The 27,894-nt window shown below is 35.6% G+C and overlaps 1 protein-coding gene and 1 pseudogene across 5 annotated transcripts; both read left to right on the plus strand.

Annotated features, from left to right (window-relative positions):
* The first annotated feature begins 34 nt into the window (after nucleotides 1-34).
* On the plus strand, nucleotides 35-11,892 carry LOC132175840 (uncharacterized). 5 transcript variants are annotated; one of them, XM_059587910.2, is made up of 12 exons: nucleotides 35-233; nucleotides 870-995; nucleotides 1,325-1,393; nucleotides 1,567-1,682; nucleotides 2,184-2,272; nucleotides 2,404-2,501; nucleotides 3,340-3,468; nucleotides 3,554-3,612; nucleotides 3,913-4,010; nucleotides 9,663-9,786; nucleotides 11,052-11,095; nucleotides 11,214-11,892. In XM_059587910.2, the coding sequence occupies exons 1-12, from the start codon at nucleotides 179-181 to the stop codon at nucleotides 11,824-11,826; spliced, it is 1,620 nt and encodes a 539-aa protein (XP_059443893.2). In that variant the 5' UTR covers nucleotides 35-178; the 3' UTR covers nucleotides 11,827-11,892. The 5 variants fall into 5 exon arrangements, with proteins under 5 accessions (XP_059443893.2, XP_059443900.2, XP_059443923.2 ...); XM_059587917.2 differs by having other exon boundaries at nucleotides 3,925-4,010; XM_059587940.2 differs by lacking the exon at nucleotides 3,340-3,468 and having other exon boundaries at nucleotides 36-233; nucleotides 3,925-4,010.
* A 7,411-nt stretch (nucleotides 11,893-19,303) lies between these two features.
* LOC148587715 (zinc finger BED domain-containing protein RICESLEEPER 2-like) lies at nucleotides 19,304-26,202 on the plus strand (annotated as a pseudogene).
* Nucleotides 26,203-27,894: the final 1,692 nt, after the last annotated feature.

The following is a 27,894-nucleotide window of genomic DNA, read 5'->3' on the forward strand; positions in this document are numbered from 1 at the left end:
GTTTTTACTCGTCGCAATTTTATTAAAACCGGACCAATTGTTAATTATAATGTACTAGCTCAGAGATCATCTATATTCTATGGTATTGATTTTCTGGCCTGATTTTGGAGGGTTGAAGGTAAAGAATTTTTGCTCAGTTAACTGTTTGTGAGGAGTTCAGCTTGTCAGAGGTTTACTAATGGCGGCAGACCAACTCGACGGCTCCGAGATTCATGGGTTCCATACTTTGAAAGGTACGGAAATAAATTCTACTTCATTGATTTAATTTATTTATGTATTTGGAAATGCATTTCTTGAAGCAGAAGCATTAACATACTTAGTAGAACTTTGGTAGAACAGTTTGCAGTGATTTTTTAAGATCAAATTTTGTGTTAATAAAGCGGGGAAGCTTTTTGATGTTGCTAACTTTTTTCCTTTTTTTTTTTTGGCTTTCGTTAGCAAGAAAAGAACTTGTTCAGTAGGTTTTTGACTGGTTGATTCATCCTTTGGGAAGTTCATCCACTTTCCAGTATTTTTGAAACAAAGAGAGTGTCTTTTGAATGGGAAAATTGTACATCATCTTTCTTTGGATCCATGGATAGGGACAGAGAGATCAGGTTTGTAAACAGGAGAGTCGTGAGGTTTTTGTTTTACCATAGTAATTAATAGGTACAATTTGGAGATTTTCTGGCAACTTTGATTGGTTTTGGCCAGATGCTTTTGATAAGCTGGCTGCACGGGATTGAACTTCAATGCTATTGGGCCGATGCTAAATTGACTAATAATAAGGCTGGCCCCATGCACATCTTTCACACATTATTTACTGTTATAGTAGATAAGTATTATTCTCATGCCCTCTGTTTTTTTATGGTTCCTTGTTCCGTGAACAGATTTAGATGTTGGGAAAATTGTGAACGACGCTGGAGGAAGATGGCTCAGCGGTCATGAAATTCATGCAATACTCCATAATCACAAGCATTTCTGCGTCTATAGCAATCCAGTTAACTTGCCCAAAAGTAATTACCTATTGCCTATTTCTATTAATTGTAACATGATTGCTTTAATAAGGTTCAACTCTAGAATCATTGCATATGTCCTCATGCAATTTCTAAAGTTTTTTTTTTTTTTTTTTTTTCTTCTTTAACTCACAATATAGCTTAATGTATTTGGAGGGAAAGGAAAGTAATGATTTGAGGACCATGAAAGAATGTTGGAGGAGCTTATAATACGTCTTTTTTCGTCTATACGTTATATAACAAGATTTCAAAAATTATTGATTTGTTATGTTCTAATACTTAACATGCTTTATTTTGAAGTAATTTACACCCTTACCCTTTCTTATAAGTCTTATCAGAAAGCCTAGGTGCTCACCTCGAAGCATTTGCAATTCATATTGGATATTCTTCAGGCATATGTAATATCTCGAAGTACTTAATATTAATACAAAATGGTTATGGATTTGTAGCTCTTATACATAAGTTTGATGAAGTTTACATATATTTTACAAAGCTTTATTCTCACTAGGTAGATGACATCAGTTACCATTGATATTGTTGTAAGGTCTATTTTGGCTGCTAAATGCAACAGGTGGTGCTATTTTACTTTTTGACCGTAAGAGGCTTAGGAACTTCAGGAAGGATGGTCATAACTGGAAGAAGAAAAAAGATGGGAAGAATGTCAATGAATCCCATGAATGCTTAAAAGTGAGGTTCTCCCAATTCTGATATGCTATAGTGGCATCAACTTATGTATATGCAAGTAATATACGTGAGTGAGTAATTTGTGTTTTTAAAATATGCACTTCCTGATACAAGCAGACAAATACACATACATATGCAAATGCATCATACCTATATCTATCTATTTTTGCATACAAGCAGACAAATACACAGATATGTCAGGTATACATACATATGCATATGCATCATACCTATATCTATCTATATTTCCATGTTTAACCCCAGAAGTTCAATTTAATGTTTCTCCTTTCTGTGCTTTGTTTAATTCTTGCATGTATCTGCATGTTTTGGGCATTTTCTTTTCGCCTGAGTATGGATATAATGATGTTGTGGCTTAATTTGCTGTATTATGAGCTCCAATTCATTGTTAAGGTTACATAAATTTCGTTTGGTTATACAAGGTTCTTTCCATTTGGCAAATTCTGTTTCAATGAGGTTCCCTTTGCATGCCATTTCATGGTTCAGGTTGGTAATGAAGAAAGGATCCATGTATACTATGTGCATGGCCAAGATAACCCGAACTTTGCTCGCAGGTGTTACTGGCTTCTTGACAAGTATGTAATGGTTAAGCTTTATGTCAATCTTTAAGTCCAACAACTGGCCAGCTATACCTTAAGAATATAGAAGATAATTTTTTTCCATAGGTAATTTTATCTATGATTTTATTGTTACTTTTTTGTTTCAGGAACCCAGAACGAGACATAGTCCTTGTTCATTATCGTGAACTAAAGGAGAAATCTGGCGATAAGCATGTATATTATGCTGGCGACAAAGACTTTTTAGGTGATATTACTTGAACTTTATATAAATTGAATTCTATAATTAATGTTTTCATACAGAAGTGACTTATTTTGTTTTAGTACACATACTGGTAATTTTGAGTTTAAAGAGGTCATAAGATGATACATTCTTCATTTAATATTATAGTTATTCTCATTATTAGGGATGTACAAGCAGTTGTGATTAGCGATTATTGGCTAAAACTGCTAACCACAACTGCTTAAAGCGGTTAGTGGTTATTTTATAACCGGCGGTTAGCGGTTATTCAAACCAATAACCGACGGTTTTATAACCGCTTTTTTTATATGGCATTTTGGGCTTTTTGAGGTGTTTTAGACCTTTTTGTGCCTATTGTTTGGGCTTATTTTAAATATTTTTTTTATCAAAGTGTTCAAAAAGACAATGAATATGATGAAATCAATCCTTAACTCGTATTTAAAACAACACCGTTTTGAAGTTTAACACAAAAACTGCATCGTTTTAATGTTATATTTTTAATATAAAATATATAATATGTTTATATTATTATATAAAGGGTAAAGGGTTAACGGTTATTAACCGCTTTTCCCTATTCCTAAAACTGCTAACCGTCCCGCCCTAAGCGGTTAGCAGTTACAGGGTGGTTATAGCCACCCCGTTTGTACACCCCCACTCATTATGCTAGCCAATTAGTACCTGGATCTACAAGTTTAGTTAAACAACTGCTATCTCAATTTATTGTTATTATTAGTACACGATGTCAATACTCTTAACTATACCTTTTTATTGGAAATTGATATACAAAACTGTACCTTTTTATTGGAAATTGATATACAATATTCAAACCCTTTGCTTTCCAAAGAATCAACAGCGCTTGGTGACAATTTAACCGTCCAGAATCATGAATGGAGGCGTCATGAGATTAATCCAATGGAACGGGATGAGCTCCCACCGACAAATGATTCTAACAACTCAACTGCACCTAAAGAAGGTAAATAATTAGATGGTATCTACAGTAGAGCCAGTGGCTAGACAGAAAACAATTCACACTCAATATTTTACCTTCATTTCGACAGATGAAGTTTCAAGCTTCGATCAATCAAATCAAATTGAGGCCAATGACTCCTTATATGATGTAAGTAGAATCATTCATATTTTAGAGTTCTCCCTATATATTTTTTTGTCCTTCCACATAAGAACCTTTTCCTTTTCATCTTCTTCTTGGTACACCTTTGATGTATGCTGTGCAGAAAGTGAATGATTGATTTTAGATGGTATCTTAATGTGCCTCAGTTTTAGCTTCTTTTTTTTTTCTGTACATATGGTACAAATTCTTATTGTTATTGTTGCTTCGCATGTGGGTCTCTTTGGATATTGTTGTTCACGGTTGGCTCCAACATCCGCCATATTGTGTTGTGGGTGGTGCTGGGCTTAGATGATGTCGCAGAGGAAGAGACGGCGAGAGGATGTGAAGGCCCAGCCAGAAGGGAGTGGTTCTAAGGATAAGCGTAGGAGGTTTCCTACTTTCTGGAAGTAAGAGGACTTATTTAATACAAGCTCTGACTTTTGTTGTTAGTTTCTGTTGGCTGGATTTTCCAGCAAGATACACTCCAAGTGCAGTAGATTAAACAAGGGAAACACAAGAGAATAAGAAGAACAACTTGCTGCAGAAATTCTGCAGAAAATGAGTAAAGGCAAGAGAAAAATAGGGGAAAAAACAGGGGAGAGGAAGAACAATTTTCTGCAAAGTGACTCGGCTCTTTCTTCTATTTTTTTTCTTCTTCTTTCTTACATTACACTTTTTCTGCAGCTACACCATACAAAAGACAAGAGAAGCCTTTTACAAAATAAGTTCGAGAACCACACACGTGGGTTCACAATACACACATTTTCACCTACTACAAACTAGAGTTTAATAAACACAACCAAAGTAAATATTTAACTAAAATAACACATTAATTTGTAACATTCTCCCCCTTAATATGCTATTCTTGAACTCCTAGTGCTTCTCTGAATTGCTGGAATTTCTCCTTTGGCAGTGCTTTGGTGTAAATGTCAGCTACTTGCTCCTCTGACCTGCAAAATTTCAGCTCCACTTCACCTTCTTCAATAGCTTCTCTAATGAAATAATGCTTGATTGCAATGTGTCTGGTCCTGCTATAGTAAACTGAATTCTTTGCCATTACAGCTTGTTCTTGCTTCTCACCAATATCTTCAAGTATTCTTCTCAACCAAATTGCTTGAGATGTGGCTAATGTTGATGAAACATATTCAGCTTTTGCTGAAGATTGAGCAACTGATTGTTGCTTCTTTGAGGACCAAGAAAACACACCTGATCCAAGTGAAAAAGCATAACCTAAGGTGCTTTTCATATCATCAACACAGCCACCCCAATCATTATCACAAAAGCCAAGCAACTTCACCATAGAATTTCTTCAATACCTTATTCCATAACTTGTGGTGCCTTGAATGTATCTAAGCACCATTTTTGCTGCTGCAAAATGAAAATGGCTTGGATAATGCATGAACCTTGATAGCAAACTTTCTGCAAACATAATATCAGGCCTTGTGGCAGTGAGATATAGCAAGTTTCCAACCAAACTTCTATAAAGAGTAGCATCCACTTTTTTTCCTCCATCTTCCTTCTTCAATTTTTCATTTACTGCAAGGGGTGTAGCCATTGGTTTGTAACCAACCATTCTGAATTTTCTTAGAATTTTTTCAGCATACATTCTTTGTGAAATGAACACCTCTTCTTTGTCTTGATACACCTCAATACCAAGAAAGTAATGTAGCAGCCCCATATCCTTCATCTCATACTTGTTCACCATATCTTTCTTGAATTCTTCAATCATTTTAGCATTGCTTCCGGTTTATATCAAATCATCAACATATAATGCAACAATAAGCAAATCAACATTACCTTGATGTTTTACATACAAGGTTGGCTCACTCTTGCTCCTTTTGAAACCATTCTCATTGAAGTAATTGTCAATATGGCTATACCATGCTTTAGGAGCTTGTTTTAGCCCATATAGAGCTTTTCTTAGCGTATACATTGTCTCTTCTTCACCTTGGATGACAAATCCTTGAGGTTGTTCAACATACACCTCTTCTTTCAACTCTCCATTCAAAAATGTTGATTTGACATCAAGTTGGTACAATAACCAACCCTTTTGAGCTGCTAAAGAAATTAGGGCTCTCACTGTATCCAAGCGAGCTACTGGAGCAAAAGTTTCATGAAAATCAACTTCGGGTTGCTGTGAGTATCCTTTTGCAACTAGCCTTGCTTTGTTTCTTTGAACCGACCCATCTACATTGTACTTCACTTTGTAAATCCATTTCACACCAATGATTTCTTTGTCTTGAGGCCTATCAACCAACTTCCATGTTCTGTTTTTCTCAATAACTTCAATTTCATCTTCCATAGCTTTTCTCCAACTCTCTTCTTTCATTGCTTCTTCAAAGCTTTCAGGTTCAACAACACAAAAATTGCACCTTGCATAAATATCATCCAAATTCCTCAATCTCATTGGACTTGAGCTTGGAGAAGTTGAGCTTGAGCTTGGAGATGATGGTGAGCTTGGTGATGGAGTCGAACTTGATGATGGGTGAGTGCTATCATCATTGCTTGCACTTCCTTGGGCTGGACTTTGCTGTAAAACAGTCACCGGAACCAATTATTCTTCAACTTGGCCTTGCTCCCAATTCCATTTAGCTTTCTCATCAAATAAGACATCTCGGCTGATGATTACTTTGTTGGTTTTCAAGTTGTACAGCCTGTAGCCCTTTGACATTGAGCTATATCCAACAAATATACACTTCTCGCTTCTTTCATCCAGCTTGTATCTTTTCTCCTTTGGAATTTGAACATAGTAAATACAACCAAACACTTTGAGATGCTTGATTGATGGCTTTCTTCCACTCCAAGCTTCAAATGGTGTTTTATCCCACACGGCCTTGGTTGGACATATATTCATCAAATAAACAGCTGTGTATACAGCTTCAGCTCAAAATGCTTTTGGTAAGCCTTTTTCATGCAACATAGACTTGGCCATCTCCATGACAGTTTGATTCTTCCTCTCAGATACCCCATTTTGTTGTGGAGTATAAGAGACTGTCAATTGCCTCTCCACACCTTCATCTTCACAAAATTTATGGAATTGATTTGAGGTATATTCCTTCCCTCTATCACTTCTCAAGACTTTAATAAAACAACTACTTTGTTTTTTAACAAGACATTTAAACTTTTTAAAGATATTATTAAACACTTCAGATTTTTGTCTCATGAAATAAACCCAAGTCATGCAACTATAATCATCAATAAAGAGAATGAAATAGCTGTTTTGAGAATAAGGAGGAGTTTGCATAGGCCCACAAACATCAGTATGCACCAACTCTAGCATCTTCTTAGCCCTCCATGCTACCCCTTTGGAAAATGGTTGTCGATGATGCTTCCCAAGAGCACAACCTTCACAAACTTCATTCTTTTCATTAATAATAGGCTTCCTTGCACCATATTTTTCTGATGTAGTAGCTTGAGACTTTGAAAATTCAGATGACCAAATCTTTTATGCCACAACCATGATTCATCAAGTACACCGGCTTTTAAAGCCATGTCTTTTGCATATTTGAAAGTGAGTGGAAAACTTCTATTTGGAGCCATTTTGACTTCAGCTACAACCAATTTTTCTTCCTTCATCATAAACTGTACAAGTACGGCCTTCAAAATGAAGAACATAATCATACTCCAGAAGTTGTCCAATGCTAAGCAAGCTTTGATCGAGCTCCGGGAACAAATAAAACTTCACAAATTTTCTTCAACCCTCTCTTGGTTTCAACTCCAACATTGCATTTTCCTTTAACATCTACCACAACACCATTTCCCTTCTTCACTTTAGAATGGAATGAAGTGTCTATGTCAACGAAAATTTCCTTCTCTGGTGTCATGTGATTGCTACAACCACTATCTAAGAACCATGCATCATTTTTCTTCTCGGAAACATGTTGACATGCATAGAACAAGTTCCCTTCACTTTCTTTGTCCTCGGTGAAATTAGCTTGTTGATTGTTCTTCAAGAATCTACAATCCTTTTGCAAGTAGCCAAACTTCTTGCAATTAAAACTTGAGGCTTTCCTTTGAACCAACAATCTTTTTCAACATGACTACTCTTCTTGCGAATATTACATCTTTGTAAAGAGCCTTCCACACTTGGTTTTCTTTCATAGTCGCCTCTACCTCTTCCTCTTGGACTTCTTCCTCTTCCTCTTCCTCTTCCTCTTGCTCTAAAACTTCTACCTCCTCTTGTTGAGTCCGCTTCACCTTGTTCATGAGTTAGTACTCGCTTTTCAGAATTTTTCGAATTATCAGTGAGCTTAGATTCAAATGCACACTCTATTGAGTTTTCGGAGTGTCGTTCCAACCTTTGCTCATGAGATTTCAATGAACCAAACAACTCTTGAACTCCTAAACTAGAGAGGTTTTTTGTTTCTTCAATTACAGCCACCATTGGATCAAATTTTTCATGCAAGCTTATCAATATTTTTCCCACAATTCTATGATCAATTATATCTTCACCATAAGCTTTCATTTGATTTACTAACTCCAAAATTCTAGTGGAATATTCTTTCACACTTTCATTTTCTTTCATTCTCCTATTTTCAAAATCTTTTCTAAGAGTTTGGAGTTTGATGGCTCTTACCTTTTTGTCTCCTTGAAATTTTTCTTGGAGAATGTCCCAAGCCTCCTTCGCTATTGTTGCTCCCATAATTCTTGGAAAAATAGTTTCTGAAACTCCTCTTTGAATCATCCCAAGAGCTCCAGCATCTTTGCTTTTGTTCTCCTTCAATTCCTTTTTTTGAGATTCAGTCAAGGTTGATGTAGATTCAGGTATTTCATATCCTGATTCTACCATGTCCCATAAATCTATAGAGACAAACAAGGTCTTCTTCTTTATATACCAGAAATCACAATTTTCACCAGAGAAAATCGGTACCTGGACATTGCTCCAATTCATGCTTGTGCTGGCCATGGATTCTCCTTCAACTTATCCTCTTCTTTCTCTTCAAATTTCTGCCCAAAACACTTCTTTGAACCAAGCTCTGATACCAAATTCTGTTGGCTGGATTTTCCAGCAAGACACACTCCAAGGGCAGTTGATTAAACAAGGGAAACACAAGAGAATAAGAAGAACAACTTGCCGCAGAAATTCTGCAGAAAATGAGTAAAGGCAAGAGAAAAACAGGGGAGAGGAAGAACAATTTTCTACAAAGTGACTCGGCTCTTTCTTCTATTTTTTTTTTCTTCTTTCTTAGATTACACTTTTTCTGCAGCTACACCATACAAAAGACAAGAGAAGCCTTTTACAAAATAAGTTCTAGAATCACACATGTGGCTTCACAATACACACATTTTCACCTACTGCAAACTAGAGTTTAATAAACACAACCAAAGTAAATATTTAACTAAAGTGACACATTAATTTGTAACAGTTTCTGTTGTTGGTAGTGGAATATTGAGTGTGAAAGGAGGTGGGTTATGCTTGTTTAGTGCAAATTGTTGATGCATGTCATGTTTTCTTGTGATATAAGATTTAAATGTTCTGAGGAAGTGGAGATATGGAGTAAATTAAACTGGTTTGGTAATAGCTGAATTGTGTCTTTCCCATGCGGAATTTGATTGCTGCTGGCTTGATATTGTGGAGATTTGATGCCAATGATCTTTGGACCAAATAGCATCTCCTGTCCCATCTGGTTGCATGAGTTGGACAATTGATGTTGTTTTCAGTTTCTAGAAACGGATATGGGTGTTATAAAGTCTAGGGGGAAATTGGTTTCTAATTGGTTTCCAGTAGAAAATGGTTTCTAATTGAAGAATTAACTCTGTTGAGACTGGTTAGTGAAAATTGCTTTTCCTTGTAAATGTGAGTGAACTTGACTCAATGTCATGAGGAAATGATTTTAGAATTGTCATTTAAAGAAAAAAGGTTATTGGAATATTCATGAGCATTAAATAAGAAATTAGGGAGTAATTGATGTTAATTTTTATTGAGTATGAAGTGGATATACATTTGATATAAAGAACTTTGGTGTAACTTCTATGTATTTGATGAGGTATACTGGACCAAACTGATGACAGTTTTCCCCATAAATTTGATTTCTAATGATTTTGTTCACACGATTCAGTGTGGTCTGGGAGGTTATGAAGATGCAATCAGTCCAGAAGTTTCCGGAGCCAATTTTAGGGCCTTTGATGCAATCAGTCCAGAATTTCCCAGAGCCAATTCTAGGGCCCTTGATTCGTAGAATGGCAAGTTTATTATCTTAGATTAATTTATTTGTGATAATAAGTTCTACAGCTTTATATTGAAGTACTTCTATTTCTGTCCATGTTGATTCACTGAAATATAATGCTGTATTTTAGCGGGACTATTTTAAGATCCTATGAACTTGATAAACACATCATTAATTTAAGATTGAAAGAAGTCATGAGTATAGACCCTTTTAAACATTGGAGACATCAGACACTACTGTGGCTTTGCAAGCTGCAGCTAACATTCACGTCAGCCCACTGTACGATGAAGCTTATGATAGTATCATTACCTCATAAATCCCAAAAGTGCCTAACTTTAAACTTTCATAACTACTTTAGGATTCTAAACATGTTGGAGCAATAATGCACTGAGACTGTGTGCCTACTGAATTTCCAATAAGTCAATTCCTAAATAATCATCTGATCTTGGAAATGCACTGCTTTTCTAGTCTACTTCTTTGTTTCCAGTAACTTTTAAATTATTGTTGCTTGTGCAGTTAAAGTTGGTCCATTCATTATTGATCTTGTTATGCAAACCAGTTTATTTTGCTGCCTTACATAATTTTTCCTTAAAAAAGATTCAGGAGTTCATTTTACCATGAAGTTTATTTTTTTGTGAAGATAAGGATTTCTTGAGCATGTGAACATTATTTTCTGATTTCACTTGTTGTGGCTCTAAGGGATCTTAGGGTTTTAGTCTTTTAGATAATATTTTGGTGCAATGAAGAAATTGTAACTAACTATTGCCAAATTGTGTTTAAGTTCTTCTTTCCGCCTGCAGTGGCCGGCTTCTAAGTTTCTAAGTTGTGGGATATGAATGTGTCTGAATATCAGTATCTGTAGATTGAAGCACGAAGCTGTCATTTCTTCCATTATCTTACAGCTGTTTGTGTTCCGAAACATATTTGTCACAGTTTTCATTGATTATTAACAACAACGAAAACATAAACAATATAAACATATTCAATGCAATATAAACATGAAAACAGAGAAATCAGAGAGAATGTTGAAGAGAAAATCTCTGTATATTGCATTTAAGTAACTTGTTCTTTGTACACTTGCAGTATATATAGCATATACAAGCTGCAATATGAATAACGAACAAGCTATTATGTACAACTGAATTAACAGAAAAATAAACTACCTTCTAACTTCTATGCCAACTGATCTTCAACTAATCAAAACTGATTCCAGCTCATCTTCTTATCTTCACTCGCTTATAGTATAATTGGCCAGTACTCATTGATTTTATGTATTTACAGGTCGAGGAGGAAGTCAAAAGAAAGCTTTTAGAGATCATGAAACAGTAAGAAATGATTCTATTGTTGATTAGGATTATTTAATTAAAGGGTTGTTAATATTGTTATGTTAACCACCCTTGGCGATAAGATTAGATAGATGACATATTTTGCAATTCTTTTCAGGAATTGTGGGAATGAGGCAAGTACATCTGGGTCAAGAAGCTTACAGGTGAACTTCACTGACAACCTCTCTCCCCCAGTTCTATTTTCTGGAGCTGGAATTGAAGGAGAAGATTGCTCTAACATACAAGAAGCTTTGGTTGATGATCATATTGATCAACAACCTCTCTCTCATGATGGGGAGGCCTTAGCCAATGTTCATTACCCGACCAGCTTGCCCTGTACAGAGAGCCCCAATGGGAGCAAGTTTTTGGCTTCTGGGGAGATTGGTGAATTTGATCATTCCCAACGCTGTGCGCTTTCTCCAGATATCTTTTCAATTGTGTGTTCTGTTGGGGGTTCTAGTGGTTTGGATGAGTGCGGCTTGCAAGATTTGAGTTTCCCAGGCTCCATGATTTGTGACACACATCCCATGACTCAAACTTTCTGTGTTGAGGATTCTCTGCAAGATCTTGATACTGACATGCACGTCGAGGACTACCTGTTGCCACCTTCTACCGCTATTACTCAGATGAGATGGACAAAGGTATTCAGCGTGCTCAACTGGTTCTCAATTCGGAAGGTTGTAATTTGTAAAAAAAAGAAACTGGGTTCGGGAAAATCACAGATACAGTAATGCGAAAAGAGAGAGAGATCGCTGCCCGTATAATTTTGTGGGCAGCTATGTGAGACAAGATGGAGGTATTAGTCATTAGAGCATCTCCAGAATGAAATATTTAGTGAAAAAAATGTAATTTTTATTTTGGGATTTTTGAGATAAATCTCTAGTTAACGCCCCCAAACAGATAACACCTTTAATGTGTTTTTTTTTTTTTTTTTTTTTTTCTCTTTCAATTTTAACTGCATAAGTTTATCGAAATAGTGTAATAGATGCTTCTGTTATCTTTTCAGCCAATTTTTTAATGTCCATTAGTTTCACGTTAGCATTTTTGCTTGATCACATTAAAATTTAATAAATTTTTCATTCCCCACCACAAAATGTCCAAAATTTCTCAGCTTCCAAGGAAACTACTCAGTCTCCAACACCATGTAAAATCTAAACACCAGATTACAGAACAAAATCCATTACTATGGAACCAAAGGTATTGATGTAGATCGGAATACTTGGGCTTCATGAGGAAGACCCATCTATATATGGGTAAAACAAGATAGCACACGGCGTGCTATGCACGCCAGTGCAAAATTTTTTTTTTTTTTTTTTTGTATTAAAATATTAAAAAAAAAAAATTTCCTTCACGGCGTGCTATGCACGCCGCGTACTCCCAATCACGTCTCTATATATACATCATTAGACTTTTAAAATCAGTATTTAAAATAGTGATTTAATATCACTTTCGGGGATAAAAGTTATATTTATAGCATTGCCCATTTAATTAATTGGAAAAAAATGTAAAATTAGTTAATGTGGTTTACAATTAGTTCCATGTGGTATCAAAATCAACTCAAAGATTTATGAAGTATGTCAAAAAAATAATTTAGTCCTTACGGTCAAATTTTGTTCACTAATTTAACTTAATCTTTTTTCTTGGAAACGGATCTACAATGTTCAAACCCTTTGCTTTTCAAAGAATCAACAGCGCTTGTAGACAATTTAAATGTCCAGAATCATGAATGGAGGCGTCATGAGATTAATCCAATGGAACGGGATGAGCTCCCACCGACAAATGATTCTAACAACTCCATTGCAGCTAAAGAAGGTAAATAATTAGATGCTATCTGCAGCAAAGCCAGTGGCTAGACAGAAAACAATTCACACTCAATATTTCACCTTTTTGGCAGATGACGTTTCAAGCTTTGATCAATCAAATCAAATTGAGGTAAATGACTCCTTATATGATGTGAGCAGAATCATTCATAGTCTAGAGTTCTTCCTATATATTTTTTTGTCCTTCCACGTAAGAACCTTTTCCTTTTCAATGTAAGAGTTTTTTCCCTCATCTTGAGTCCTTTTCATCTCCTTCTTGGTAGGCCTGTAAATGAGCCGACACACTCGACAGATCGCTCGATACCCGCTCGACTTAGCTCGACCCGAGTTCGAGCTCGACACTGTATTAACTCGCTCGTTACTGCTGAAACTCGCTCGATTAGCTAGTGACACATGCCCGACTCGCTCGAGTAAGCTCGATGGGGGCTCGTGAGTTCGACTCGTTTAAGTCGAGATCGCCCGGCTCGCCCGTGCTCGTTAAGGGATCGTGAGCTCGAATCGTTTAACTCGATAATCGCCCGGCTCGCCCGAACTCGTTAAGGGATCGTGAGCTTGACTCGTGTAGCTCGAGAATTACCCGGCTCGCCCGACTTGTTTAGGGCTCGTGAGCTCGACCCGTTTTATCATCCGATCCGACCCGACCCGACCCGACCCACACGACAATGTAACTAACAAAATAATTAAACATGTTATTAATCAATAATAATCATAACTTCAATATGTATACAATTAACTAATTAAGATGTAAGGCTATAGTGTAACTAATATTATATGGACTATGTTATTATTTATAGCCTTATAGGTTTAATGTCCATTGCCCAATTCCAAAATAATAATAATAATAATAATAATAATAATAATCATATGTTCAATGTGTGTACAATTAACTAATTAAGATATAAGGCTATAGTATAAGTGTATAACTAACATTGTATATAGTATAGACTATGTTATTATTTATAGGTTATTTATAGGTTTAATGTCCAATGTCCAATTAATTAGTTAAAAATAATAATAATAATTATCATCTCATAGGTTCAATTAATGTGTGTACAATTAATTTGATTAAGATCAAGGGTATAGTATAAGTATATAACTAAGTTAGTGTAGAGTATAGACTATATTATTATTTATAGGTTTAATGTCCAATGTCTAATTCATAAGTTAATAATAATAATAATAATCATATTAATGTGTGTACATAGCCTAGGTTCAATTAAGATCAAGGGTTACAAGGGTATAGTATAATAATAATAATCATATTCATAATAATCAATTAATCATATTAATAATAATAATAATCATATTAATGTGTGTACATAGCCTAGGTTCAATTAAGATCAAGGGTTACAAGGGTATAGTATAATAATAATAATCATATTAATGTGTGTACATAGCCTAGGTTCAATTAAGATCAAGGGTTACAAGGGTATAGTATAATATTCATAATCATATTCATAATAATCAATTAATCATATTAATAATAATAATAATCATATTAATGTGTGTACATAGCCTAGGTTCAATTAAGATCAAGGGTTACAAGGGTATAGTATAATAATAATAATCATATTCATAATAATCAATTAATCATATTAATAATAATAATAATCATATTAATGTGTGTACATAGCCTAGGTTCAATTAAGATCAAGGGTTACAAGGGTATAGTATAATAATAATAATCATATTCATAATAATCAATTAATCATATTAATAATAATAATAATCATATTAATGTGTGTACATAGCCTAGGTTCAATTAAGATCAAGGGTTACAAGGGTATAGTATAATAATAATAATCATATTCATAATAATCAATTAATCATATTAATAATATTAATAATCATATTAATGTGTGTACATAGCCTAGGTTCAATTAAGATCAAGGGTTACAAGGGTATAGTATAATAATAATAATCATATTAATGTGTGTACATAGCCTAGGTTCAATTAAGATCAAGGGTTACAAGGGTATAGTATAATATTCATAATCATATTCATAATAATCAATTAATCATATTAATAATAATAATAATCATATTAATGTGTGTACATAGCCTAGGTTCAATTAAGATCAAGGGTTACAAGGGTATAGTATAATAATAATAATCATATTAATGTGTGTACATAGCCTAGGTTCAATTAAGATCAAGGGTTACAAGGGTATAGTATAATATTCATAATCATATTCATAATAATCAATTAATCATATTAATAATAATAATAATCATATTAATGTGTGTACATAGCCTAGGTTCAATTAAGATCAAGGGTTACAAGGGTATAGTATAATAATCAATTAATCATATTAATAATATTAATAATCATATTAATCTCAAGATTCTCAACCGTTTAGTATTAATAATAATAATTAGTATTAATAATAATAATAAATTAATAATCTCAACTCTCAAGATTCTCAACCGTTTAGTATTAATAATAATGACTTAATTAGTATTAATAATAATAATAATTTCAACTCTCAAGAATCTCATTATCTCAACCGTTTAGTATTAATAATTTAAATGACTTAATTAGTATTAATAATAATAATAATCTCAACTATTGAGAAACTCAACCGTTAGGCGTTAGGTAAATTAGTATTAAATTATTAATGATAAGAATAACTATGTAGTACTACACTACTATGCACACACGGTTTCTTTAGCACTGTAGTTAATTGAACGGTTAAGATTTAATTTATATAAATTTGTATTTAATTTTAACGGTTTAGATGATTTATTGGATAACTAAAGAGACGAGCTCACCTGAAATTACCCACACTAGATTTTTATGATTATTTGAATTTTTGAAATTTTAGATATTTAATCATAGCCGTCCGATTCAATGTGATTTAATTTGAGCCGTTGGATTTAGTTAATGGAATACAGCTGTAATCCATTACGAAGGTGAGAGTTATATAGTGTTGCACATAACACTATGAGCCCACTAATCTAACGGCTTTGATTGAATGATAAAATAATGATTAACATAAATGGTCAAGATTATTTATTGGGTAATGTATCAAACCGGTTTCACCAACACACACACGCGGACGATACACTCACTCTCGAAATCTCCCCCACGCACGCACGGTCTACGGGTCTGACAACATTTATGAGAGTCTTGGTTTGCACGCAATGGACGACAGCCGTCCAATTGTTTTTGATTTAATTTCAGCCATTGGATGATTGTAGTGGACGCCAGCTGTTGGCCATTTCTCGCGTGGGATTTATTGGGTGCATCCAAATTTTCGTAAGCTTCCCCTGGATGAGATGATCGAACGACTTAAAACCTCCCATCGCACTCGAGGAATTCATCAACGGTTGTAATCTCGCACGCACGCACGGTCATCGAGACTGACAGTGTACCAGTCGTCTCGGTATGACCACAAGCCATCTCAGCCATCCAAAATTTTTGATGAAATATTGGCCGTTGGATGGGTTTAATGGAAGCCAGCTATAATCAACTTAATTGCGTGGGAATTATATGGTGTATCGCAAGCTCCGTAGGCATGGCATGAGTGCTTTGATCTAACGAGTGAAATTAAATCTTGATGATTTTTATAGAATCGACGGACTGTACTAAATAAGCACACCAGATCCAAATACAAACGGTAGCATGTGAATAATTTTTTGGTAAACTAAAGGTCTCGACACGTGGCACGCCCAAATCGAATTAAATAATTCTCTCTCCAAATCCAGCCGTTCATTTATTAAAATTTTTGATATTTTCGCAAATCTAACGGCTGGGATGTTGGGATTGAAACGGAGCGTTTCTAAAATCTAAACAAAACCAGAAACCACTAAGACACTAACCATTATTCATTAACCAGTCAAACACTCAAACTTCAAAGTTCAAACCATCAGTCTCGCAGCCTCGAGTCCTCAACAGTCGACCCTCGTCACTCTCGTCTCGTCTCTCACAGTCTCACTGACTCACCCAGTCACCCTCGTCGCTCTCCCTCTCTATCTCTCTCTTCATTCCAGTCTTTCCAGACTTCGAGAGTTCGAGTTACCAGTTTAGTTACCACTACGAGTCTACGGCAATACCAGAGAGTTGTTTCTGGTTTGACGGACTGGTTTTAGGGCTAGGTTACTAGGGTGATGGCGAGAGAGATGATCCATTGAATGCAGCCTGCTGTGAGCATTCAATGCATCTCCCATCATCGTTGGGGAGTTGAATGCACGCATTCAATCCTTCTCAACCCCCTCCCAACAACCCGTTCCTTTCAGATTCTCAATCGAGCCGTTGATGGATCATCTGATATTGATCTAATGGCGTTCTAAGCAGTCGTACTAGTTTTGTGAGAGAAACTCTCTTCAGATATCGCGTGACTCAAACCAGAAGAGGATACTAATTTTTCTCCTATACCGTCTAATCTCGCAGCCGAATCCCCCCTTTTTTTGTGTTCTTTCAATTTTTAATTTCTGTAAGTCTATTCATTCAACTGTTTGGTGACATTTTCAATTTTTCAGGTTATCTTCTCCAAGCCCTAGCTCATACCGACGGCAGAGACAAACATGATGGCTCTTGATCTGACTGTGACAGAAATGGCAATTGAGTATTGGGCTTTCTGTCATCATAGGTTTATTTTTTTATTCATTCCCAAGTCCCAACCCGGCAACCCCCCCCCCCCCCCCCAATCGCCCTTTTATACTCCGATATGAACCTATGATGCCTGCAAGTCACTCTGGTTGTTCAGTTGAATAACTTTGAACTTGTTTGCTCTGGCTTCTTGCTAAGTGCTAACAAGAGAAAAAGTTCTGACTTCTGAGAATCTGAAGAGCCTCTCTTAGTCTCTTCAGACTTCTGCAGTTCTGCATTTAAGTTATGTAACTTATGTTTTTCTCCTGAACCCTAGTTCCTAACTAGTTAAATTTTGGCAAGTTTTTTTTTTTATTTATTCCGTTTATTATGTTTTGGCTGTTTCAAAATTTGGTATTTGGTAAACTAATGTTTCTAATATCTTAATTTCAGGGAGGAAGGTCTATCGAATTTGCAAGTTACAATCCGAATTGGATTTTGGAAATTGCTTGAGCCGTGAGGTTTTTAAAAAAACATGCTATGTTAAATTTTTCTGTTTTCTGTTTATGGTTTGAATGTCTATGGATACAAATGCATTATGTTTTCTGTTTAGGGTTAGAAGTTAGAACAACTATTTCAACTTATTTTTTCTGTTTTCTGTTTAGGGTTTGAACAACTTTGAATTATGGTTTGAATTCTGTTTAGGGTTAGAACAACTATTTCAACTTATTTTTTCTGTTTTCTGTTTATGGTTTGAATGTCTATGGATACAAATGCATTATGTTTTCTGTTTAGGGTTAGAAGTTAGAACAACTATTTCAACTTATTTTTTCTGTTTTCTGTTTAGGGTTTGAACAACTTTGAATTATGGTTTGAATTCTGTTTAGGGTTAGAACAACTATTTCAACTTATTTTTTCTGTTTTCTATTTATGGTTTGAATGTCTATGGATACAAATGCATTATGTTTTCTGTTTAGGGTTAGAAGTTAGAACAACTATTTCAACTTATTTTTTCTGTTTTCTGTTTAGGGTTTGAACAACTTTGAATTATGGTTTGAATTCTGTTTAGGGTTAGAACAACTATTTCAACTTATTTTTTCTGTTTTCTGTTTATGGTTTGAATGTCTATGGATACAAATGCATTATGTTTTCTGTTTAGGGTTAGGACTTAGAAGTTAGAACAACTATTTCCAACTTATCTTTTCTGTTTTCTGTTTAGGGTTTGAACAACTATGGATACAAATGCATTCTGTTTTCTGTTTAGGGTTAGAACTTAGAACAACTATTTCCAACTTATCTTTTCTGTTTTCTGTTTAGGGTTTGAACAACTATGGATACAAATGCATTCTGTTTTCTGTTTAGGGTTAGGACTTAGAAGTTAGAACACCTATTTCCAACTTATCTTTTCTGTTTTCTGTTTAGGGTTTGAACGACTATGGATACAAATGCATTCTGTTTTCTGTTTAGGGTTAGAACTTAGAACAACTATTTCCAACTTATCTTTTCTGTTTTCTGTTTAGGGTTTGAACGACTATGGATACAAATGCATTCTGTTTTCTGTTTAGGGTTAGGATTTAGAAGTTAGAACAACTATTTCCAACTTATCTTTTCTGTTTTCTGTTTAGGGTTTGAACAACTTTGAATTATGGTTTGAATTCTGTTTAGGGTTAGAACAACTATTTCAACTTATTTTTTCTGTTTTCTGTTTAGGGTTTGAACAACTTTGAATTATTTTCCTGTCTTCTGTTTAGGGTTAGAACAACTATGAATTATTTGTGTGTAAAATTTTGCCATCTTTGAAATTTGAACATAGAAAGGTTGAAGTTGCTCATCAATTAAATTTTTTAATTAACAGTTATGGAGATTACGAGTCAGTCTATGGAATTGGAAGGTATTGAAGTTGATGTACTTGATGATACACGTACTGTGATCCCTACACCTGTATCTGTTGAGTCTGGTAGCACTGAAAATAACCCAAGCCAACCTATTAACACTGGTTGTCCTGCTGTTGTTGGTGATGGGGCTGGGGCTGGTGATGGGGCTGGGGCTGCGGCTGCGGCTGCGGCTGGGGATGGGGGCCAAGGGGCTGGGGATGGGGATGGAGATGGAAGTGGCCTGAGTGAGAATGGACAATATCAAAAGAGGGAAAGGCAAAAGACTTCCAAAATCTGGAATGACTTTGTTTCAGTTACAATAGGGGGGGTTAAAAAATCACAATGCAATTGGTGTAAGAGATTGTTTGCTGTTGGAAAATCTAGTACTACCTCAACCCTAAATAGGCATTTGACTTCATGTGTAAGATATGTTGAGTTTAGTAGTTCAAAAAAGCAAAGTACTTTGTCATTTGAGCCTAGCAGTGAGAATGATGTTGTGGGAAGTTTGACAAGTTTTAGTTACAAAGAGAGTAGGGTTAGGGAACTTGCTTCTCATATGGTGCTACTTCACGAGTACCCTTTTAATATGATGGAGCATGAACTTTTTAATAAGTTCATGAGGGCCTGCACACCCCACTGGAAAAAAATAAGCCGCGCAACCGTTAGGAATGATTGCATTACCACTTACCAAAATGAAAAAAGGAAGCTGAGAACACTTTTGAAATTGGTTGACAAGGTGAACATCACCACCGATATGTAGACCTCTTGTCAAAGAGTGTCATATATGGTGGTGACTTGCCATTTTGTGGATTCAACTTGGTGCCTCCAAAAAAGAATTTTAAATTTTTGCAATGTACCTCCTCCACATTCTGGTGTTGTGATTGCTGATGCATTAAGGGATTGTTTTTCTGATTGGGGGATAGAGGATAAAATTCATACCATTACTGTTGATAATGCTTCAGCTAATGATTCTGCAATTAGAATTATAAAAGATGATTTTGAGTTGAAGAATGCTTTGTTGGTTGGGGGTAGGTTGTTTCATGTTAGGTGTTGTGCACACATTACAAACTTGTTGGTGCAATCTGGGCTTGCTGAAATTAGGGGTATTATAGATGATGTTAGGCAGGGGATAAAATATATTGTGGCATCTGAAAGTAGGTTGAATGTGTTTAGTGAGATAGCAAAGAGATTGCATTTACCCTGTAAGAAGCTGATTTTAGATGTCCCGACACGTTGGAACAGCACCTATTTGATGTTGGACACTGCAATTAAGTTTAAAGAAGTGTTCCCTAGGTACCATAGAGTTGAGCAAGCATTTCAGTGGGTTGTAACTCCAGAACAGTGGGAAATGGTGGGTAATGTGAACCAGGTTTTGTCAGTTTTCAATGATGTAACCAATGTTGTTTCTGGTAGTGAGTACCCTACTGCAAATCTGTATTTACCTGAGGTTTGGAGGATGAAAGAAGTTTTGATGATCAAGTGTGATGATAGGAATGAGTACATGAGGTCAATGGCAAGTAGGATGATTGACAAATTTGATAAGTATTGGGGTGATAGCAATTTGTTGATGTCCATTGCTGCTGTCTTGGATCCTAGATACAAGATGAAGTTGATCAATTTTTGTTTCCCTATCATCTATCCTTTGACCGAAGCTTGTAGTTACATTAAAAATGTGTTGGCAGTTCTGAAAGAGTTATTTGAGGCGTATGTTTCTGCCCATACGGCTTGTATATTGCAAGAAACTGCCCAACTTGCCCAAGTAAATGTTCCTTCTTGTTCTTCCTCAAGTGCAATTGTTGGAGATGTGGTGTCCCAAATTTCTGAAGGTCGATCAAGGTTTGCTGACCATATAAGAAGTAGTGACATCATCCGGCCCATTAAAACAGATTTGGATGTTTATCTTGAAGAGGATGTTTACATTTGTGGTAGGAATGAGAATGGAGTATATATGGAAACAAATTTTGATGCTTTGGCATGGTGGAAATGTAATGCCTTGAAGTACCGTATATTGTCTAGAATGGCAAAGGATATCTTGGCTGTTCCCATAAGTACAGTTGCTTCTGAATCCTCCTTCAGTGCTGGTGGTAGGGTTATTGAACCTCATAGAGCATCATTATCCCCTGACACTGTTCAGATGCTCTTATGTGGTTCAGATTGGGTGAGAGCACTTCATGGCATCAAGAGAAAATCTGCTAGTGATGTAAGTTTTGTTTCCAATTTATGTATTTAGACTATTTAGAGTTTTACTAAATTTTATTTATGTATGAATTCGCCATATTAAATTTGTGTTTGTTTTTGTAGAAATTTGTTGAAGTGGAGTTGCCTACAACTACAACTTCAACTACCTGAATGTGATGTGATGCAGAATTTCAGACAGGGGAGTGTATTACTATTACAATTTACAATCTATTCCAGTCCTTTACTTCTTTAAGTCTGTAATTTGAACACTTCATTTTTGGTTTCAGTCTCCATTTGCTTATTAAGTCTGTATTTTGATAACTATGTTTTATTTTGAAATGTTTGGATTCGGTCTCCCTTTGCTTATTAAGTCTGTATTTTGTTAACTATGTTTTATTTTGAAATGTTTAAGTGCCAATGTGCCATATTGTACTTTTGTTGGAAACTCTCTTGATCATTTGAGCATGTTGAGGTAATATCTTTCTTCCTTGTTCATTTAATTGTTTTCATTTTGCAGCAAAAATTTTATTTGAAAATTTGATTATTTGGACCTCCCTTGACTCGTTTATTAAAGGTCAAAGACTTTGTGTCTTTGACTAACTAGATGCAAGGGAGTAAAAATTTGCTAACAATATTTTTGGTTTGTTTGTGTTTGCAGTGATTATTCATTCATTGGCTCCTTGTCTCCGCTTTTAAGAAACTTCGTTAAAAGCTGCCACATTTGCATATGATTGTTACTACTACTAGTTTGGTATTTTTAAGTTGTTGCATTTTATATACCTGAAAATATCTAAAAAATGTGCTTATAAATATCATATTTATTTCTTTATGCTACTGAGTTGTGATTAGTTGGATAGACATCATACACTGGTTTATGCAATTATGCAATTATGCTTATGATTCTGTGGTTGCTATCTGTTGAGAATAGTTGTGATGTACTCGTTTATAAGGCCCTAAACAGAAATAAACAGAAAAATTAGTTGAAATATTTCTGTTTATTTCTGTTTATGATTCTGTGGTTGCTATCTGTTGAGATTAGTTGTGGCTTGTCACTTGTGACTCAATTTCTAATTTGTTTTATGCTGCTGCTATCTGTTGAGATTACTTGTTTTTTTCAATTTGAAGTTTGATTTGTAAGGCCCTAATATAATTGTCTAAGCTTGTAATTTTAGGTGTTTTTAATTTCTGCTTTAATGCTATTGTAATTTTTAAGTTATATTTGTCCTGAATTTTACATTGGTGCTATTTGACAATTTGTCTTGGATAACTTGTTATAGATTTACCAGTGAATCTTACCTGATTTGTAATTGGCATTTGGAATTACCTGATTTGTAATTGGCAGTTGGAATTAACTTGAAAAATTACCTGATGCACTGGTTTATGTTACTGCTTCTGCTAGATGTTTGTGGCTTGTGACTCAATTTCTAATTTGTTTTATGCTGCTGCTATCTGTTGAGATTACTTGTTTTTTTTTCAATTTGAAGTTGTTTGATTTGTAAGGCCCGAATATAATTGTCTAAGCTTGTAATTTTAGGTGTTTTTAATTTCTGCTTTAATGCTATTGTAATTTCTAAGTTATATTTGTCCTGAATTTTACATTGGTACTAGTTGACAATTTGTCTTGGATATAACTTGTTATAGACTTATAGTGAATCTTACCTGATTTGTAATTGGCAGTTGGAATTAACTTGGAAAATTACCTGATGCACTGGTTTATGTTACTGCTTCTGCTATATGTTTTTGTCTTGTGACTCAATATCTAATTTGTTTTATGCTGCTGCTATCTGTTGAGATTACTTGTTTTCTTCAATTTTAAGTTGCTAGATTTGTAAGGCCCTAATATAATTGTCTAAGCTTGTAATTTTAGGTGTTTTTAATTTCTGCTTTAATGCTATTGTAATTTGTAAGTTATATTTGTCCTGAATTTTACATTGGTACTATTTTACATGGATTGCAGTGTGGGTGTGGGTCACGGCCAGGCTGGTCAGTGTAAACTGCAAGTGGAACACATCACACATACTGTTTCCTGATATCCTCATTTTCCATTGTTTAATTTTTATGTGCATTTACTCATCTCAGTTTTGAATACTTACTAATTACTCCAATCTTAAGTGATAAAACTCCCTTGACATCTTGCAAGGGAGTTAAAAACATCTAACACATTTTTTTTCTTCATTGAATGCAGTGTGGACAGTGGACTGGTGTGGATAGTTGGTGGCCAGGATGAAGAGTAGTCTCTTTAGATGAATTTTTGCTTTTGGTCATTTGACTCATTTCAGTCATTTATAATTTTTTCATTTTGATTTGTAATTCTTCTATTTGTAGATTAATTGGTTTTCTTCAATTTAAAGTTGCTTGATTTGTAAGGCCCTAATATAATTGTCTAAGCTTGTAATTTTAGGTGTTTTTAATTTCTGCTTTAATGCTATTGTAATTTGTAAGTTATATTTGTCCTAAATTTTGCATTGATACTATTTGACAATTTGTCTTGGATATAACTTGTTAAGTTGTTATAGTGAATCTTACCTTATTTGTAATTGGCATTTTGGAATTACCTGATTTGTAATTGGCAGTTGGAATTAACTTAGAAAATTTAAGTCTGTAAATGTGTTTTAATACAATTCTTAATTGTAGTAACGAGCCTTAAACGGGCCGAGCTACCCGTTTAAGGCTCAAAAGGCTTTCTAAACGAGCTCGAGTTCAGGCTCGGGCTCGATTTGCCATCATCAAATTTATGTCTCTATCTCGAGCTCGAGCCGAGTCGAGCTAATCGAGGGCTCGACTCGGCTCGCATATTCCCATTACCGATCCCGAGTGCGATCCCGAGCGTGCCAAATACCCTAACGAGTCGGTCTTGAGCCGGGGTTTACAAGCTCGGCTCGAGCTCGAGATCGGCTCGATTCTAGGTCTAATTAAATGAGCCGGTCCGAGTTTGCCAAAGCTCGGACCGGCTCGGCTCATTTACAGGCCTACTTCTTGGTACACCTTTGATGTATGATGTGCAGAAAGTGAACGATTGATTTTAGATGGTAAATGTGCCTCAGTTTTTAGCGTTCTTTTTTCTGTACATATGGTACAAATTCTTATTGTTATTTTTTTTTTCGCATGCGGGTCTCTTTGGATATTGTTGATTTGTTGTTCACGATTGGCTCCAACACCCGCCATATTGTGTTGTGGGTGGTGATGGGCTTAGATGATGTCGCAGAAGAAGAGACAGCGAGAGGATGTGAAGGCCCAGCCAGAAGCGAGTGGTTCTGAAGATAAGCGTAGGAGGTTTCCTACTTTCTTGAAGTAAGTGTGACTTATTTAATACAAGCATTGATTTTTTTTCGTTTGTTTCTGTTTCTGGTAGTGGAATATTGAGTGTGAATGGAGGTGGGTTATGCCTGTTTAGTGAAAATTGTTGATGCATGTCATGTATTCTTGTGATATAAGATTGAAATGTTCTGAGGAAGTGGAGATACGGAGTAAATTGAACTGGTTTGGTAATAGCTGAACTATGTTTGCTTGTTTAGTGGAAATTTTCCTTCGAACTGTATTTCCCATACGGAATTTGATTGCTGCTGGCTTGATATTGTGGAGATTTGATGGCAATGGTCTTTGGACCAAATGGCATCTCTTGTCCCATAAGGTTGCATGAGTTAGACAATTGCTGTTGTTTTCAGTTTCTTGAAAGGGATATGGGTGTAAAAAGTCTAGGGGAAGATAGTAGAAACTGGTTTCTAATTGAAGATGGTTTCGGGTAAAAAATGGTTTCTAATTGAATAATAACTCTGTTGAGTCTGTTAGTGAAAATTGCTTTTCCTTGTAAATGTGAGTGAACTTGGCTCAATGTCATGAAGAAATTATTTTTAGCATTGTCATTAAAAAAAAAAAAAAAAAAAAAAGGTGCTTGGGATTTGCATGACCATTAAATAAGAAATTAGGGAGTAATTGATGCTAATTTTTGTTGAGTATGAAGTGGATTTACATTTGATTTAAAGAACTTTGGTGTAACATCTATGTATTTTGTTAGGTTTAATTTGGTCTTATTCAATGATCAAACATTTATTTGTATTTTCCATTCATTTCCCAAGTGTCAGGGTTGAAGATTTGATGTGTTAGAAGTATTCTTTGCCTTCCTCGTTGGATGGGGCATTAGAACAGAGACGTAAAAGGAAGTTACTGTCTTCCGCATTGGATGGGGCATCAGAATGGCAATGTAACGGGAAGTTACAGCTTTCCCGTTGGATGGGCGTTAGAACAGAGACGTAACGGGAAGTTACTGCCTTCCTCGTTGGATGAACGTTAGAACGGGTAAGTAACATGACATATAGAGTTGCTCTCGGCCTTCCCCGTTAGATGGGTGTCAAAATGCGGATGTGATAGGATATACAGAGTTGCTCTCAGCCTTCCCCATTTGATGTCCCATTGGATGACCGTCATGACGGGTATTCAAATCTAGTTTATTTTGCTCTTACGTCTTAACAAGAATTAACTTCCCTTATGATGAAAAGTTTTTAAAATGTCATATCTACGATATTTTACTCTTCCCTTTCCATTTACACTCTTGAGAGTTTGGAGGTTCCTGGTGAAGAAGTTTGTGAGCTTTTACCCCGTAGAGGTGATATCCTTCATCGTTGGTTGTACCCAGTAAGAATTCGTAAAAAGCTTCGTGCTTCTAAAAGTATTTGATGAAACATGGGCAAAAGTGTTATACGCTTTTATAGTGCATTCAGGTATCATTTGTTTATACACACACCTTCATCGTTGGTTGTACCAAGTAAGAATTTTTAAAAAGCTTCGTGCTTCTAAAAATATTTATTTGATGAAACATGGGCGAAAGTGTTATATGCTTTTATAGTGCATTCAAGTATCATTTGTTATAGTTTTTGAAAACGACAATTCCTTTTGATTTTGGCCTTTACCATTGGTACTTAAAATGCCTTTAACCCTTACACACACACACACACATACACACATCTGAGCTTTTACCCCGTAGGGGTGATATCCTTCATCATTGGTTGTACCAAGTAAGAATTCTTAAAAAGCTTCGTGCTTCTAAAAATATTTGATGAAACATGGGCAAAAGTGTAATATGCGTGTATAGTTCATTCAGGTCTCATTTGTTATAGTTTTTGAAAATGACAATTCCTTTTGATTTTGGCCTTTACCATAGGTACTTAAAATGCCTTTAACCCTTATACACACACACACACACACACACACGAGAATTTAGTTAGAGTAACGCTATATGTTGGCCTTTTATTCTCTTTTTATCTCAATCTTTAGGGATAAAAGTTTTAATTATAACATTGCTCAATTAACAAAGGGTGGTGTACTCCCAGCAGCAATCACCTAAGTATTTTAATGCAGAAAACTAATGCTTTATAGGTTATAACTATCATATATGGTCTACCCAATATATTACCCCTTCTCAACAGGGTTGGCACTATCCCGAGTGACTTGTAATACAATGCCGGTGCCTCGACCATTGTACGCTACCTTCCATAACACTAGCAGCCCAACTGAGTCCGACCTCGGGTGGCCCATGCTACTAATGATGTACGTCCTGTAGTAACCCGTCTGTTAAGGCTACGCCGGTCACGAAACAACCATTGGATATAAACACACACATATTTGACCATATAATCAAGTCTATATAGTAAGTCAATGGCCATTATACTACACGTACCGATGTACCATGTCATATGATGCATCTTATCAACCAGTAATTAAAGCAGTTATCAAGTTATTACAAAAATGTAGACATGCGCATATCATTCGCGTGTTCAGTCAGCTGAAATATCGCACGTTTTTAAGGAAAGTATTCGTAAGTATTTACTTACCTCGTGTGTTCACTCGAGTCCTCCGACATCACGAATCTCTGCTATAACGAAACACGACTCATCGTTATAAGCAGTAATAGAGACTCTACGAGGCTCCATCTAACGAAAATGGCTGCTAAAAACCTTCGTACAACATATTTGGAGCTAAGGGGCGTGTGGCCTGCTCTCTGGGCGAGCGCTCACTCCCTAGGGTGAGCGTTTGGCCAGGGATTTAGGGTTCGGTCCGAAGCCTTCAAAATGTGTTTTATGCTTCTATCTAAGGCTATGGGTTGGCGATAATCCTCCGCTACGACCCACACAATCCACTGTAAAAACATTATTAAATCTCATCTTCACTTTTATCACCTCCATTTTGTTCTAAGATAATAACGTTTCCATCAAGAAAACTACTTTGGGGCACTTGTCCTTTACCATCCGGCGTAGGTCTCGAACTGTTCGAGGGTTCCCAAACCCTCTGCAATTTCAGCTCAAAAATTTCATTGCGGTCGGCGAGGCTGGAAACCAGCCCTCGCCAATCCCAAACCAACCAAAGAATCATCCACCACTCCACCTTCCTGTGCGATAGTTT

Source organism: Corylus avellana, chromosome 2 (assembly GCF_965113065.1).
Source record: "Corylus avellana chromosome 2, dhCorAvel1.hap1.2, whole genome shotgun sequence".
Classification (NCBI taxonomy): Eukaryota; Viridiplantae; Streptophyta; class Magnoliopsida; order Fagales; family Betulaceae; genus Corylus; species Corylus avellana.